The sequence below is a fragment of the Calypte anna genome, chromosome Z (assembly GCF_003957555.1).
Source record: "Calypte anna isolate BGI_N300 chromosome Z, bCalAnn1_v1.p, whole genome shotgun sequence".
Classification (NCBI taxonomy): Eukaryota; Metazoa; Chordata; class Aves; order Apodiformes; family Trochilidae; genus Calypte; species Calypte anna.
Genome location: NC_044274.1, coordinates 73,917,054 through 73,933,182, shown reverse-complemented (window position 1 = coordinate 73,933,182; position 16,129 = coordinate 73,917,054). Strand labels below are relative to the sequence as shown.

The window sequence follows — 16,129 nt, the reverse complement described above, 5'->3', positions numbered from 1 at the left end:
GGCGTGCCGTGACGCGATGGCGTCACTTCCGGTGCGCGGGGTGGGGCGGGGGCGGAGCGGCGGGCGGGCTGCGGGGCACAGAGCGAGCGGAGCGTCCGGAGCGGCCCTGCCCTGCCCGGCCCTGCCTGGCCCTGCCCGGCCCGGCCCTTCGCCTCCCGCCGCCCGCGGCCCTTCCCGCCCGCAGAGCAGCGGGGGTGGACACCGCAGGTGAGCAGGGGCGGGCACGGCGACAGGCAAGGCGGGGGGTGCGGGTGACGTGAGCGCCGGGGCCTGCTGCGGGGGCCGCCCCTTCGCCAGCCCGGGAGGCCCCCGAGACTGTGGAGCAGCACCGGGAGGTGCCTGGGGCGGGGGCGAGGGGAGGCGGCGAGCTGGGGGTGGCCCGAGTACCCCCCCGGCGGGAGGGGCGGCCCGGCCCGGCCCAGCCCAGTGGTGCCGTGGTGCGGTGCAGAGCCCCCGGGGGCCCTCTCTGCCGGGACGCGGTGTAAGGAAGCCGGCGCTTGGCCTCGAAGTGCGTTTGCTCGGACACACCAAACGCTGTTTGACCAGGGGTCTTGGGCGGCCTGGTTGTTGTGTGCACAGGATGTGTGAGGAAGGTGCAGAACTAAATACCGGGATGTGTTTTAAGTGCTGATGGCGGAAGGGTGAGGTGTAGGTGCCCTTTTGAGAGGGGCGTAAGACGTGGATATCTCAGGTGATGTAAAAACCCCAAAAGGTACAGATGCAGTTCTTCCGTGCAGTGTCTGTCTGTGCACCCAGGCATGAGAACAGCAACCTTTCCTGGAGCTTTTAAGGAAATACCTTCTCCCTGTGCACACACTTTGTAAATGAGGCTTTATTTTCTTGTGTTTGGTGTAAATATTGATTCATCAGTTGCCTGCTGGGGAGAGGGTGCAGGTGGGGAGGTGTCACAGGTCCTGTCTGTCTGCTGTGGCTGTGTCACTGTCCCCTTGTGTTCTTGCTGATGGAGGCAAGCTGCAGTGACCCTGTGGTGCTGTGAAGGAGGGGAAGACCTGGAGTGATGTCCATGTGAGGACAGGAAGGATGTTGTCACCTCTGAACTGCCCAGAGCTACTTTATTTAGTTTCTTCCTCTGCCTTTCCAAAACCTCTCTGGTGTCTGGTGTTCACAAAGGGGTGGAAGCTGCTGTGCAGCAGTAGCTGAGGGAGAGGGGAGTGAGAGGGTGAACTGCCCTGCAGGCACCAAGGTTAGTGGAGGAAGAGGGGAGGAGCAGAGATTCCCCTGCAGCCCAGAGTTGAGACCATGGTGATGCAGCTTGTCTGCCTGGAGCCTGTGGAGGAGGCAATGGTGGAACAGCTGGATGTGCTCTGGAGGAAGCTCCTGGCAGGACATGTGGCCCCCTGGAGTTCCTGAAGGACTGAGGGTAGTAAGGCACTGGAATAGGTTGCCCAGGGAGGTTGTTGATGCCCCCTCCCTGGCAGTGTTGAAGGTTGGATGAAGACTTGTGCACCCTGGGCTATGGAAGGGGTCCCTGACCATGGCAGGGGGTTGGATCTTGGTGATCTTCAAGGTCCTTTCCAACCCAAACCATTCCATGATTCCAGGACTCTGCCCCATGGGCAGGACCCAGTCTTGGTTGGTTCTTGCAGAACCCACACTGGAGAGGTTTGTGGTGTGTCCTGTGAGAGGGACCTCACACTGGAGCAGGGGAAGGGGTCTGAGTGGCAGAGATCAACTCACCACAGCTTCCACCCCCTCTGCTGCCCCAGGGAGGAGCTGGAAGAGTCTGGAATGAAGCTGAGCCTGGGATAAAAGCAAGAAGGGTGAGGGGAAGGTATTTTTAGTTTTACCTTTCTTTCTTTCCATCCTACTTGCCATTTATTGTCAATGAATTAAACTAATTCTCCTAAGTGGAGTGTTCCAGGTGTTAAGCAGTGAATGGTCTCCCTGTCCTCACATTAACCCACAAGCTTTTCCTCTCTCCCTGCCTGGCTGAGGAGGGGAGTGGGGGGGTGTCTGGGGGGTGTGTCTGGGATCCCACCATGGTGACAGAACAGACACAACTGCTCAGTGATCCCTGTGGGGGGGTTGTTACCCTTCTGAGGGAGAAGTGATGAATTGACAAGAGGACTTTTGGAAAGAGGTTTGCAGAGGTGAGGAGCAGGTGGCTCAGCAGCACCAGTCACCTCCTGGGTCTCTTGTGTGCAGGTAGCAGTTTGCTCAGCCTGACAGCAGGGATGCTGATAGATCTGTTGTGGTGGGGGCAAGCTAGCACTTGTTATTTTGATCTTAACCCCCTTCCTGGCAACAGTTGATCTATTCATTATGGAGTTAACCCCAGTTCCACTGGGGTTCAAAGGCTGGGTGAAGGAGGCACCAGGGAAGGTGGCTGTTCAGAATTCTTGTGTCTGGTAAACAGTGATATTGGAGAAGCTGTGTTTGGACATGACTGCCATGGTGAGCAAGGAGATGCCCTGCTGGTGCAGGGCTGGTGGGATCCTTGCCACAGACCTTGGTCTCTGTGCTGTGCCTGTGGTGTGGCCCTGAGCTGGGCTGACAGCAGGAGGAGAAGCTGTCAGCCAGGGTGTCTTTGCAGTGCCAAGTGTTCCTGTGAGAGGGCAGTGTCAGAGACAGAGGCTGCCTGGGTACCTCTGGCCTCAGGATGGGCTTTCTGTGCTGGTAAGGTCACTGTGAGTTCAGGTCTGTCCCTGTTGATGTCAGCTTGTCCTCTGGTGCCCTCACAGGGCTGTGTCCACAGTCTGTGAAGCAGAATGCTCTGTGTTACATCAGCTGAGCTCTGGTGCAGGTAGCTGCCCCAGGGGGTTCACTGTGAAATGCCTGAAAACAGTCTTGGGAACTGCTGTTTCTATTACCTGGATAGAGTTTTTTTAGCTTTTTAAGATAAAAAATAGGACCTGTGATCACAGAATCATGGAATGGTTTGGGTTGGAAGGGACCTTAAAGTTCATCAAGATCCAACCCCCTGCATGGTCAGGGACCCCTCCCACAGCCCAGGGTGCACAAGTCTTCATCCAACCTTCAACACTGCTAGGGAGGGGGCATCAACAACCTCCCTGGGCAACCTATTCCATTCTCCCTGGTATCTCATCTAAGTCTCCCCTCTTTCAGTTTCAAACAATAGCCCCCCTCCTGATCTTTTCCTGCTGGTCACTGATTGCTGAAGACCCTGCTGCTCCAGCTCTCCATGGAAGCATTCCAGCTGTCACCTGCAGGGGCTGTGGCACTGACCCCAGCCCAGGAGGTGGAGGGGTTGGCCAGGAGTCACCGGGCAGCCCTGCTGAGGCTGTGCAACACAGAACAGCCCCCTGGGGACACCGTGGTGGCACACGGGGATGCAGAGGTGTCTGTTTCCTCCTCTGAACCAGCACACTGCTGCAGGGTCTGCAGACCCAGGGGCCACCCCGGGGCTGGGGGGCGGCAGGAGGGTGGCCGTGTCACAGGCAGTGTCTGTTTCTGCAGGTGGATAAGGTTGTCCCAGGAAAAAGTGGCCTTTTTAAGGGGGCTTTGTATCATTCCTTTCAAAGGTGGTGTTTGGTGAGGTGGGTTTGCCAGGGGCTGAGCTGTCTGCAGCACCTTTTGGGTGATAAGAAAGCACTGAGCTGTTTGCTGATCTGTTCTTCTCTGGGGGTCTGTCACCACCAGCAGCAGCTTTTGCAGGGTGGTTGATCATTTCTGATTCTCAGACAAGTTGTAACTCATCCTCCCTGACAATGGGGCTGGAACTTGATATAAAAACCTGGCTGAGGAAGCAGCTCTGTGAGGTGCTGTGAGCTCAGCTGTCAGTGCCTGGCTGCAGGACCTGTCAGGCACAAACACAGAGCACCTCCCAGGGCTGCCACCTGCACATTGTCATAGGCAGGGGACTGATGTGACAAATCTGGAGATCATTTTAGCTGCTGTTAGCTGCAATCCCACCCTTCCCTCAGCTTTGTGAGCACTCCCTGAGCAGGGAACACACACCCTCTGAACCTCAAAGTGGGAAAGTTGCTGAAGGTGTCAGAGAAAGTGATGACTTTGTTCTCTTCCTGCCCCTACTCTCCCACTCTCTTCCTGGCTTGTTAAAAGGAACAACGTAACTGACAGTAGGGAGTGTTGTCTTGTTTTTTTCACTCTTGTGTCACCAACTGATACCTAGATTTACGTTTGCATTTCAGGCTTCAGGGGAGCTTTTTATGAGGTGTATTATTTGGAGCAGGAGGGTTCAGCACAGTGAGGGTGCCCTGTAATGTGTAAAATGCAGCTTAAGCCAAGGGGCAGGCAGCTCAGCTGCTGATGTTTGTGTAACACTGGCACACGCTCAGGCTTTTGCTGTAGGCCAGGGATTCCTGGAGGCTTGGTACCTGGAACCTAATGGGGTTTGAGGTGCATGTAATAAAATCATCATCCTTTTTGTCTGGTAAGGAGGAAAACAAGTTCCTAGCCTGAAGTTTTCAGCAGTGAATTTTGTGCGAGATTGCTCCTGGTGTCGTTGTGCTGATGTGCAGCTGAGGCAGATCTTGTTGTTGGGTTTGGTAACACAAATCAGTTACTTTGCAGACTTTCTAAGTGCTTCCTTAGGAGTGAACTTGAGGTTGCATTTGATCTTTTTGTTTGTGCATTTGACTTCTTGACAGCAGCTCAGGGTGACAGTGTGACCTAAACTGTCCTTTAGTATCGGGTGTAGGAATAAGAATTTAAATAGATCATTATTCAGAACTTTTATTATTCACACTCCTATAGAGAGCTAACTTCAGCTGACTTTTTAAGGAAGGGAGAGAGGAGTTTTTGATTCTGCAGTAGTTTCAGTGCAAGTGCACTTAAACACTTACCTTGTCCCATCTTGCTGCAGCCCCTTGATGGAAAAAGGGGCTGTAGGTCAACATAATATTTTCATCACAAACCATTCAAGAAGAAGAAATAATTTTTACCAGTGGAAGGAGCAGATGTATATGCTAATAGAACCTGAATTCCTATGGATAAGCCCCCTGGCTGGGCAGGGGCTGCAGGTTCCACACAACACATCTGTGCTGCCTGCCCTGTAGCTGCCTTTGAGATGGTTGTTCTGTGTTGTAGTCCTTATAAATTTGGCTTCTTCAACCAGACACCAGCTTCAGCAAAAGAATGTAGGAGTTGAGAATCTGCTCTTCTCTGTTGAATTTGGTTGACGTTAAAAAGAGAGACTCTGAGGTTAATGACTAATGAGAGATTCATAGGCAGGCTGTGTAATGGTAAATTGTAGATCTTTTGTCCTAGAATTTCAAAAAGCTTGCACTTCATCATCCCAGTGAGCTATGTTGTTTTTAAAATTATTATAAAATCATTATTTTTGTATTTACTTAAATTTCTTAGCAATGGAAGGCTGGCTTAGTTTTAGAAATCTAATCCTCATCTTCACCCAAGAAGTAGAGGAATATTTCACTCTGTGCCACCCTGGCTGTTTGGCCACAGGACTCAGTGCAGGATGGGGATAAGAGGAACCAACAGTGGGGCCAAGGAGGGGCCTGGGTGGTCTGGAGAGGAACGGGTGGGCAGACAGAGGGGTGAGGGGAGTGACAGGGATGGTCACATGTGGGTGGTTGGGTGGTCAGCCCTGCCTCACTGAATTCCATCCTACTTGCTTTAGGTTTTTGGATATCTACTGAGGATGCATTTTATTCAAAGGTTAATTAACTTTTAAAATGTATAATCAAGGTCCTAGGGAGACTATGGTTACTCATTAATTTTTACCGCATTAATCATACATTTAAAAAATTCATAGTTCTGTCTTAAAACTCCTCCGAAAATACCAAGGCTGTAAAAGTGAAAGGTTTCATCTCCCAGACCTCGGTTCAGGGACAGGCAGAGTGCTTGATTTCTAGTCAGGATTTCATAGATCTTTTTTCATTGATTGCTCTAAAACTTTTCCTGGCTCTGTCTAGTCTTACTTACAGTAAAAGTACTTGTAGCTAAAACATTTGGTAGAGTTTCTTTTCACTTGTGGTCATCTGAGTGTAGAGCTAAGCTGTTTGGGGGAGGATTTATGGCCAGCTGGTGTTGGAAGGCAGGTGCCATCCATGCTGGGGGGGAAGACAGACCCAGTGTGCACATCCAGGAATAAGTCACTTGTGCACTTTGGTGCTGGCCGAGGTGCATGGTGTCTGTTCAGTCACCTGCAGTGGCTGATGTCTCACCCAGCATGGTGTGTGCAGTGTGGAAGCTCTGTGACTCAAGACTGGTTTTATAGTTGTCCCTGGATCTTGTACCAGCTTCATTATGGGGTCTGTGTTAGTTGAGCCTGCATCAGGATGGTGTAGTAGAAGTTAAACACCAGCCAGAGCTGGGGTTTGTCTTGTTTCAGGTGCACAAAGGATGCAATAATCTTTGGTGACTGTAAGCAAGGGCTCACTCTGAATTCTGAAATCCCAAATCATTGGACTAAACAACAGCTCTTGTCTCTTTGGTTCAAATACATATTGCTGCTTTGGCAGAGGTTCCTTGGGCCATCCCAGTGACCCATCTTTCTTTCAGGAGGCCAGCTTAATCTTTTTATGGATGTGAAATCCTGCCTCCATGTGGTTTGGTACTTCCCACCTGCAATCCAGCCATTCCTACATGGTGGTCTGGCTGGATGAGGGCAGTGCCTGAGCTCTGGGGTGTTTTGTGTTTCCTAAAGCAGTGCACAGACCCGGGAACTGCTCGGGTGCTTGTGATCAGCTTCTGACGACCCGTGAAGCTGGAGCAGTCTGCTGGCCTTTGCAGCTCTTCCTCAGGGCTGCCTGACTGGTGTAAGAGGTTAGAAGAAAGCCAGTCAGCTTCCAGGCTGCCCAGGAGCACACTGGTGGTATGGTTCACTCAGTGGGGTGAAGGAGAGGGTTTCCTTATTGCTTGGGCAACTGTTGTTCCCCCCATGACCCCCTCTCTTCCCAGTTTGCCCCAGACCCTGTGTGTCAGTCCCTTGGAGCCAAGGATGCAGTCTGTCTCTGCCCCAGAGGCAGCCCACGGGCACACACAGAGTGGTTTGCAGCCCCCTCCCTGGCAGCTCTCCTGACTCTCTGGAGGTCAGGTTGTCCCTGTGCTGGCTGGAGCAAAGGAGGTACCAGGAGCAGCCCTGCTCTACAGCCCTGTTGTGCCTCTTGTCCTGGGCTCTCCTCTTCCTTTCTTCTGCTGCCCAAGCTCAGCCAGTGTCAAGGGCTACTCTCTTGTTCCTCCTACAACCACCACTCAGCACTTCCTCACTTTACTCTGTATTATACCTCTGTCAGAAAAAAAGGATAAATGTAGAAATAAAAACTGTGGGGTTCCAAAGTTTGTCTCATTCGTCATGTTTTTGTTTGAGAATGCTGTCTTGTTTTTTATTGTTCAATGTAATGGGTAGTGAAAGATAAATAAAATCACCTATTACTTGTGTTGTTTCTTGTTTTGTAAAAATAGGCAAACTCTAATTCTGCTGTTTTGTTACATAAGTTATTACATAGAGATAAAGGAGACTGTAATACAGTCTTTAATTAAGTCTCATTATGATGCTTAATTCAGGCATTCAGATATGCTAGCCTTAGTGCTGAAAAATTAGGGGATTTTTGATGCCACAGTAAGCCTGAACCCTCACCACTGCTGGGAGGCATAAAATGTAATTAATTTCTTTCTTTTTGGAACGCACAGAAGCCGACTACAGTTGGAGGCAACAGAATTTTGCCAGATGAATCTTTAGGTTTTCAGTGTTTAGGTAAAACTGGTTCTTTCTTTTGCCCTCAGCAAGTTTGCTGATGACACCAAGCTGTGTATGTGGTTGACACTCTGGAGGGGAGTGGTGACATCCAGAGGGACCTGAACAGGGTGGAGAGGTGGGACTGTGCAGACTTCATCAAGTGCCAAGTGTAAGGTCCTGCACCTGAGTCAGGGCAGTCCCAAACACAAATACAGGTTGGGTGGAGAATGAATGGAGAGCAGCCCTGAGGAGAAGGACTTGGGGGTGTTGGATAGGGAGAAGCTCAGCATGACCCAGCAACACATGAGCTCCATGCATCCCAGAAACCTCCCTGTCCTGTGCTGCATCCCCAGAGTGTGAGCAGCAGGGCCAGGGAGGGGATTGTCCCCTCTGCTCTGGGGAGACCCCCCTGGGGTAAAGCTGTGTCCAGCTCTGGGGTCCCCATCAGCAGAAGGACACGGAGCTGTTGGAGCCAGTGCAGAGGAGGTGATGGAGGTGCTGGGAGGGCTGGAGCAGCTCTGCTCTGGAGCCAGGCTGAGAGAGTTGGGGGTGTTGAGGCTGGAGAAGAGAAGGCTGCAACGGGGAGACCTTAGAGCACCTTCCAGGTCCTGAAGGGGCTCCAGGAAAGCTGGGGAGGGACTTGGGACAAGGGCCTGGAGGGATGGGAGCCTGCGAGGGGGAAGGGTTTGGAGCTGGGAGAGGGGAGATGGAGAGGAGAAATCCTTTGGGGTGAGGGTGCTGAGCCCCAGGTTGCCCCCAGAAGCTGTGGCTGCCCCATCCCTGGCAGTGCTGAAGGTTGGATGGGGCTTGGAGCACCCTGGGCTGGGGGAGGGGTCCCTGACCATGGCAGGGAAGGTTATAACTTGCTGACCTGAAAAGGTCCCTTTCAAATGAAACCATTCTATGAATTTCAAGCCTGTTTCCTTTGGAGAGGGGCAAGGTTTTTTGTTTGGCAGGTGAGGTGGTCTAATCTTTCTCCAGCACAGAAACAGTATATGTCGAGGAGTTAAGTCAGCTGCCTCTTGCTGGGAGCAGCAATGTTCCTATTTTCACCTCTGCCTGGCAGCTGTGGCAGGCAGGGGCTATTCCATCAGATTTTTCACAGAATCACAAAATTGTCACACTTGGAAAAGACTGCTGAGATCACTGAGTCCAACTGCCAACCCAGGAGGAGAAGGAAAAAAAAACAAAACCAAGCAAAACCACACCATGCCTGCTAGACCGTGTCCTGAAGTGCCACGTCTGCAATGTTTTCTGCATACCTCCAGGGTTGGTGACTCCACCACCTCCCCAGGCAGGCAGCTTGTGCCAGGGTCTGACTACTCTCTCAGTAAAGAAATTCTTCCTGATATCTGAACCTCCCTGGTGCAGCTTCAGACCATTTCCTCTGGTCCTGTCATTGTTCATTTGAGAGAAGAGCCCAGCACCCACCTCCCTACAGCCTCCTTTCAGAGTTGTAGAGAGCCTCCAAACTAAACATTCCCAGTTCCCTCAGCCAATCCTCACAGGGATTGTTCTTCAGACCGTTCCCCAGCTCCCTTGCCCTTCTCTGGACACACTCCAACCCTTCAGTGTCTCTTTTCTGACCCAAAACTGACCCCAGGATTGGGGGTGCATCCTTCCCAGTGCCCAGCACAGGGGCACAATCCCTGCCCTGCTGCTGCTGCTGCTACCCACACCAGTGCTGGTCCCAGCCAGGATGCTGGTGGCCACCTGGGCACACACATGCTGTCTATCAACCAGGTCCTTTTCTGCTGGGCAGATTTCCAGCCACTCTGCCCCAAGCCTGGAGTGTTGCCTGGGCTTGGTGTGACCCAAGGGAAGGACTCAGCACTTGGCCTTGTTGAACCCCATACAAATGGCCTTGGCCATGGATCCAGCCTTTCCAGGTCCCTTCAGCAGATCAGCACTGCCACCCAGCTGGGTATCATCTGCAAGGCCTCTCATCTAGATTATTGATGCAGACATTGAACAGGAGCAGCCCCAACACTGAGCCCTGGGGGACACCACTGGTGATGGTGTTAAATCCACCGACTAGGTTTAACTCTTCACTACAGCTCTCTGGGCCCAGGCATCCAGCCAGATTCTGACCCAGGGAAGAGTTCAGCTCTCTGTGCCATGACCCTCCAGCTTCTCCAGGAGAATGCTGTGGGAGATGGTGGCAGAGGCTTTACTTAAGCCCAGGTAGACAATGTCCCCAGTCTGCCCCACCTCCACTTGGCAGCTCACCTGGTCAGAGAAGAAGACCAGGTTGGTTAAGCAGGACCTGCCTTCCCTGAGCCCATGCTGGCTGGGCCTGATCCCCTGCTTCTGCTGCTCTTGCCATGGGAGTGCACTCAGGATGTTCCTCTCCATAATCTTCCTGGTACTGAGGTCAGGCTGGCAGGCCTGGAGGTCCCCAGGTCCCAGGTCCTCCCTCTGGCCCTTCCTGTAGATGGGTGTCATGCTGGCAACCTCCAGTCAGCTGGGACCTGCCCTGGTAGCCAGGGCTGTTGGTGAGTGATGGAGAGAGGCTTGGGGAGCTCCTCTGCCAGCTCCCTCAACACTGGGGTGGATCCCATCCGGCCCCATGGACTTGTGGGTGTCCAGGTGCCCCAGCAGGTTGTTCCTCAGCTGCTTCCTCCTGGATGATGGGAGGGATTGTGCTGTAGGAGCCCAGGGAGGTGAAAGGGCCAATGTTAGCTTGCAGCAGAGCTGCCCCTGTCAGAGCAGGTCAGCTCCGTGGAGGATCTGTTCTCAATCCTCCTGCTGGATGACAGCTGTGGTGCAGTTCCTGCTCAGCTGCCTTCCAGCCACCATTTTTCATTGTTTAAACATGGCTTTGCTGGGGTCTTAATAGGACCTCAGCCATTTTTAACGTTGTATTCTGTTTTCTTGTGTTTTACAGGATCATGGATTTTCCAGGACACTTTGAGCAAATCTTTCAGCAGCTGAACTACCAGAGGCTCCATGGCCAGCTTTGTGACTGTGTCATTGTGGTGGGGAACAGGCACTTCAAAGCCCACCGCTCTGTTTTGGCAGCCTGCAGCACCCACTTCCGAGCCCTCTTCACTGTGGCTGAAGGAGACCAAACTATGAACATGATCCAGCTGGACAGCGAGGTGGTGACAGCAGAAGCCTTTGCTGCTCTGATCGACATGATGTACACTTCCACTCTGATGCTCGGGGAGAGCAATGTTATGGATGTCTTGCTGGCTGCCTCCCACTTACACTTGAACTCCGTTGTTAAGGCCTGCAAACACTACCTTACCACCAGGACACTGCCCATGTCTCCGCCCAGCGACAGGGTTCAAGAGCAAAATGCCCGCATGCAGAGGTCCTTCATGCTGCAGCAGCTGGGGCTGAGCATCGTCAGCTCTGCCTTAAATTCCACTCCCAGCACAGAGGAGCAGCCCAGTGCCATGAGCTCCTCAATGAGAGGAAACATGGAGCAGCGCACCACCTTCCCCATCCGCCGGCTCCACAAGCGCAAGCAGTCGTCGGAGGAGCGTGCCCGGCAGCGCATCAGGCCCTCCATGGATGAGGCGGTCTCTGAGGTGGCTGCCGAGAGCGGGCAGACAGGGGTTCACTCCCGGGAGGACTTCTTCTCACCAGACTCACTGAAGATTGTGGACAACGCAAAGGCTGAGGCGGTGGCTGATAACCAGGAGGACAACACGATAATGTTTGACCAGTCTTTCGGTGCTCAGGAGGATGCTCAAGTGCCCAGCCAGTCTGACAACAGCGCCGGAAACATCTCACAGATGTCCATGGCATCCCAGGCCACGCACGTGGAAACCAGCTTTGACCAGGAGCCTGCTTCTGAGAAGAGCAACTTCCCGTGTGAGAACACGGAGGTCAGTCTGAACGAGAAAGAGCACATGAGGGTGGTGGTGAAGTCTGAGCCCCTGAGCTCCCCGGAGCCTCAGGACGAGGTGAGCGATGTCACGTCCCAGGCAGAGGGCAGCGAGTCTGTGGAGGTGGAAGGGGGAGTGGTGAGTGCAGAGAAGATAGAGTTGAGTCCTGAGAGCAGCGACCGGAGCTTCTCTGACCCACAGTCCAGCACCGACCGGGTGGGCGACATCCACATCATGGAGGTGTCAAACAACCTGGAACACAAGTCTACTTTCAGTATCTCAAATTTTCTAAATAAAAGCAGAAGTGGTGGCTTCGGCACAAGTCAGAACAGTGACGACAACATTCCAAACACCACCAGTGACTGCAGGATGGACAGTGATGCCTCTTACCTGATGAGTCCAGAGTCAGGGCCTGCTGGTGGCCATTCGTCTGCCACTGTCTCTCACGTCGAGAACCCGTTCAGTGAGCCTGCAGACTCTCACTTTGTCAGACCAATGCAGGACGTGATGGGTCTCCCCTGCGTGCAGACCTCGGGGTACCGGGCAGCAGAACAGTTTGGGATGGATTTCCCCCGCTCGGGCCTGGGTTTGCATTCCCTCTCCAGAGCCATGATGGGGTCAGTAAGAGGTGGAGCCAGCAGCTTTCCTGGCTACCGCCGCATCGCCCCCAAAATGCCGGTGGTGACCTCTGTCAGGAGCTCCCAGCTGCAAGACAACTCCTCCAGCTCCCAGCTGATGATGAACGGGACCACCTCCTTCGAGAATGGGCACCCGTCGCAGCCTGGCCCGCCCCAGCTGACCCGGGCCTCTGCTGACGTCCTCTCCAAGTGCAAGAAGGCCTTATCCGAGCACAACGTCCTGGTTGTGGAAGGCGCTCGCAAGTATGCCTGCAAGATCTGCTGCAAGACCTTCCTGACCCTGACGGACTGCAAGAAGCACATCCGCGTGCACACAGGGGAGAAGCCTTATGCCTGCCTCAAGTGTGGCAAACGCTTCAGCCAGTCCAGCCACCTCTATAAACACTCCAAGACCACCTGCCTGCGGTGGCAGAGCAGCAACCTGCCCAGCACTTTGCTTTAACCCCCTCCACCCTGCCAGGCCTGGCGGGCAGCACCGGGAGCCGGGGTCCAGCAGCACCGCGGGACAACGACGCCTTCCTCCCAGGCTGCGGGCTTGGAGCTGCCCCCGCCGGTCAGTGAACAGGGGGGGGTGGTTGCTGTGCCACGTGGGGCAGAGGTGGTCGTGGTCTGTAATTGGGGATATTTCTGTACCTACCTCACGGAGTGCGGTGGGGCTGGAGCTGCTGCAGCCTGGGGTGGGCAGATGGGGATACCGACCCTGCGCGCAGCGGGTCCTTGGCAGGGCAGAACGTGGTTATCTGATGAAGTAGCATGTTTCAAGAACAAGAAACTGAAGTGCAAATTTCCTCTTTTTCCTGTTTTTATTTCCCCCGCCCCTGAAGTATTTTGTAAAAGTGAAAGCATTTAAATAAACGACCTGTAAAACGAGTCGCTGCGTTGTGTGCCGACAGTGATGCAGGAGGTGTCCAGCGTAACTAATACAGACAGCACACCTTAAAAAGAGTAAAACAACTTCACATGCACCTGTCGGACACAATGCTTTAAAATACACTAATTATAAAAATAGTTCTAGGGTTATGAATGTATGTTTGGCTGTTTTGTAGTAAAGGACACTGTGTAATGAAGGTGCTTAAATTAAATCCAAGACAAGTAACTTTTGGACTGCCAGATGTATATATACTTTGGGTACAGCAAGATCTGGGTGTTTGACTGATTTTTTCTGTAGAAACTTGTATTAAGTGATAAGTGAAGTACTGTTCCTTGTTCGTGCTATTCTTAGCAGTATTTAACCAGTTTGTATCTCCTATGTTAAAATTCTATATACATGGAAGTCTGAAAAGAGCTTGTCTTTGTTTGCATTGCTATTTTGAAGGAGAGAGATGATGGCTTTCTTTACTGTGTAAGGTAGTCTCTTGCTGTTTCCAGATGCTGACAGTCTGATCCCCCTTATTGTGCAAGCATATTGTCCTTTTTTGACACTCTTTATCTTCAGACTTTAATTTCCTCTTCTGTACACTTGCTTTCCTTCAGAGCTATGGTTTGTTCCTCGGAACAGACCCGTTGGGAATGATACTCATTTGCCATATTTATTTATGTCTCTCTCTAAAATGTAGCTGTCAAATCCACTTAAAGTAGTGTTATAAGTGGACTTTTCCACATGAATTAAAAAAAAAAAATCTAGCCTAAGCATAATTTTAAAAATAGCACTGTACACTTTGTAAAGCAGGATTACAGTGATGGTTATTCTTTGAGTGAATCATGGAGATCTTGGTTTAATTTCCTCTTCTTTGATACTATTGTAACTAATACCATCCACAGCCTCTTTTTTTTTTCCTTTGTTAAAGATGTACGTGAACTAGCTACTAGCATTCAGCATATTAGGTTTCTATATAAAATTTTGGAGCACTTCTGCTCATCACTGTTGCTCTGCCATACAAAAGCTGGCTCAGGGCTGCAGCATGTCCACTCTGCTCAGGAGGGGCAGAGGATTTGCATTTCCTGAAGCTGAAGTCGCAGAGCAAGAGCTTTCCATTGGTACAAAACCAAATAAATTTGCAGCCCTTCCCTTCTGTGTTGTTCTGGGTAGCAAATGCATCCTGACTGATGATACTCAGCAGTTTTGTGCAGTTTGTCCTGCCTGGTAGCTATAAGCCTTTTTAAACATCTTGGACTTGTGTCTGGATAAACTCAAAACAAAATCCCAGCCCACAATCATGTAGGTCATTTAGGAGGATGAACTTTTAAAGCTGTTGTAGCACAGAAATCAAACAGCCCTTGTCACACCAAAGGAAATGTGGAAACCTGTCTTCTAATGAAGAAATACATCTTCATCTGTTAATTACACTGCTCCACATTGAAAAAAAAACCAAAACCAAATGTCTGCCAACATGTCATTTGCACCTTGTGCATCCAAGGTAAACAGGAACATGGAAACACAGTGAATGATTGGATTAATTCCTTTATGGTGATAAGATTTTGTTACAGGACTTATTTAATGATTCATGTTTCTGGCTCTTGGTTTTATAAGCATTAAGGAAATGTGCTGCATTTTTTAAAAAGTATTAGGATATGCCATGTTTTGTTTGGTAATAATTTTGATATCAGGGGACTAACAGCACTGAGCTATACTAAATCTCACAGAAACACCAATAAAATGCAGTATTTTGTACTTCAATATTTTCTTGTGTTGCCTTATTAGTAATGTTCTGATTGTTTAATCTTCCTTGCATTTCTAGTGCTTTGTTTTGAAAATAGGGTGTTTTTACATTTGGTCTCTGTTTCCTATAGCACATCAGGATTCCTTGAGTTCTTAGGATGCATAGGAATAAAGTGTGTGTCAGTAAGGAGGTTAGAATAATTGGGAATTAATATCAGCAGATACACATATTTAACTGTACGTTTGATCTGTTTGTATAAAGATTTTATAAAGTGTCATTGTGAAGTACCAGCCCTTGTGCGGGAGGACTTCTTGAAACATTTTTTTGGAAGTAGCATCTTTAAATTCCATTGCTCATCTGGTGTACCTGGAGGAGCACACTGCAAACCCAGAGCCTGTGGCTGGCTCGTTGCTTTCCTTAGTCTTCCAGTATGAAGCAATATCCCAGGATGGTCTCTCCACTTACCTGTCCCTTACTGTGAAATGGGTGTCTGGGCATTGTCAAAGAGCTTGCTCAAAGGTTTAACTTTACAAACACTTCCCGTGGACTCATGTGAAAGTGTTGGTGTGTTAGAATTATGAAACACCTGAAAATAAACCCTACCTTTTTTTGTGCTGCTGTGTCTGACTTGATTTACTTGTTTATGTGGTCACGGTGTCTTTGCCACCAGTGTGTGGTGGATGGAATAAACAAGTAATGCTTGTGGGGCTGGTGGGGTTCTCTGTGGTGCTGGGTCACTTGGCAGTGAAGAACAATCCAGTTGGAGTGCTGGCACTGGCACTGAGGTGTTTGTCAATGAGGCCAAGAACAGGGTGCAGTCTGGAGCCTCCAGCTGCAGGCTGAGGCTTGGCCACTTTTGTTGCATCTAATCAAGAAGGAAAGGGTCTGATCTGAGGCAGTAGGAAGTCTGGAAGGACTGTGCTGTCCCACCAGTGCTGGTTTGAACCAGCACACTGCAGGTAGCTTCACCCATGCACTTTGGCCAGGCTCTGGGTGGTTTGGTATTGGTGTGGTGGGCTGTCCCCTGGCTCTGTGCTGGAGGTGGCATTGAAGGTCACTTGAGATGCCCTGCAGCTGGCTGACCTTGCAGAGGTTCTCAACTGCTGTCACAGCCTTGATGGGAAGGGTGCACTGCCTGCACCTCCTCCCTCAGAGGATGGCTAGAAGGCCCTGGGGTTCTGGGACTATCCCCACTTGTGCAGGGAAAGGTTTCACTTTTTTTTCTGCTGCATCAGGTCACTTTGCAAATGTGCTCGTGGTGGCAAAGGAGCAAGGATGATGGGCTGGGTAATGGCAGGGTTAATTTTGGTAGCAACATCTGATTACCCACTGGTGATCTCACAGGTCTGCAGCACAACTATCAAAGCCGCTTTGGGGAAGTGCTGCATGAAATGTGCTAGTGCTGAGGGGACT

The 16,129-nt window shown here is 51.1% G+C and overlaps 1 protein-coding gene across 1 annotated transcript; it reads left to right on the top strand.

The window, feature by feature from the left end:
* The first annotated feature begins 60 nt into the window (after nt 1-60).
* Nucleotides 61-15,336, top strand: ZBTB5 (zinc finger and BTB domain containing 5). The gene is made up of 2 exons (XM_030467931.1): nt 61-207; nt 10,530-15,336. The coding sequence occupies exon 2, from the start codon at nt 10,534-10,536 to the stop codon at nt 12,556-12,558; it is 2,025 nt and encodes a 674-aa protein (XP_030323791.1). The 5' UTR covers nt 61-207; nt 10,530-10,533; the 3' UTR covers nt 12,559-15,336.
* The last annotated feature ends 793 nt before the right edge of the window (nt 15,337-16,129 follow it).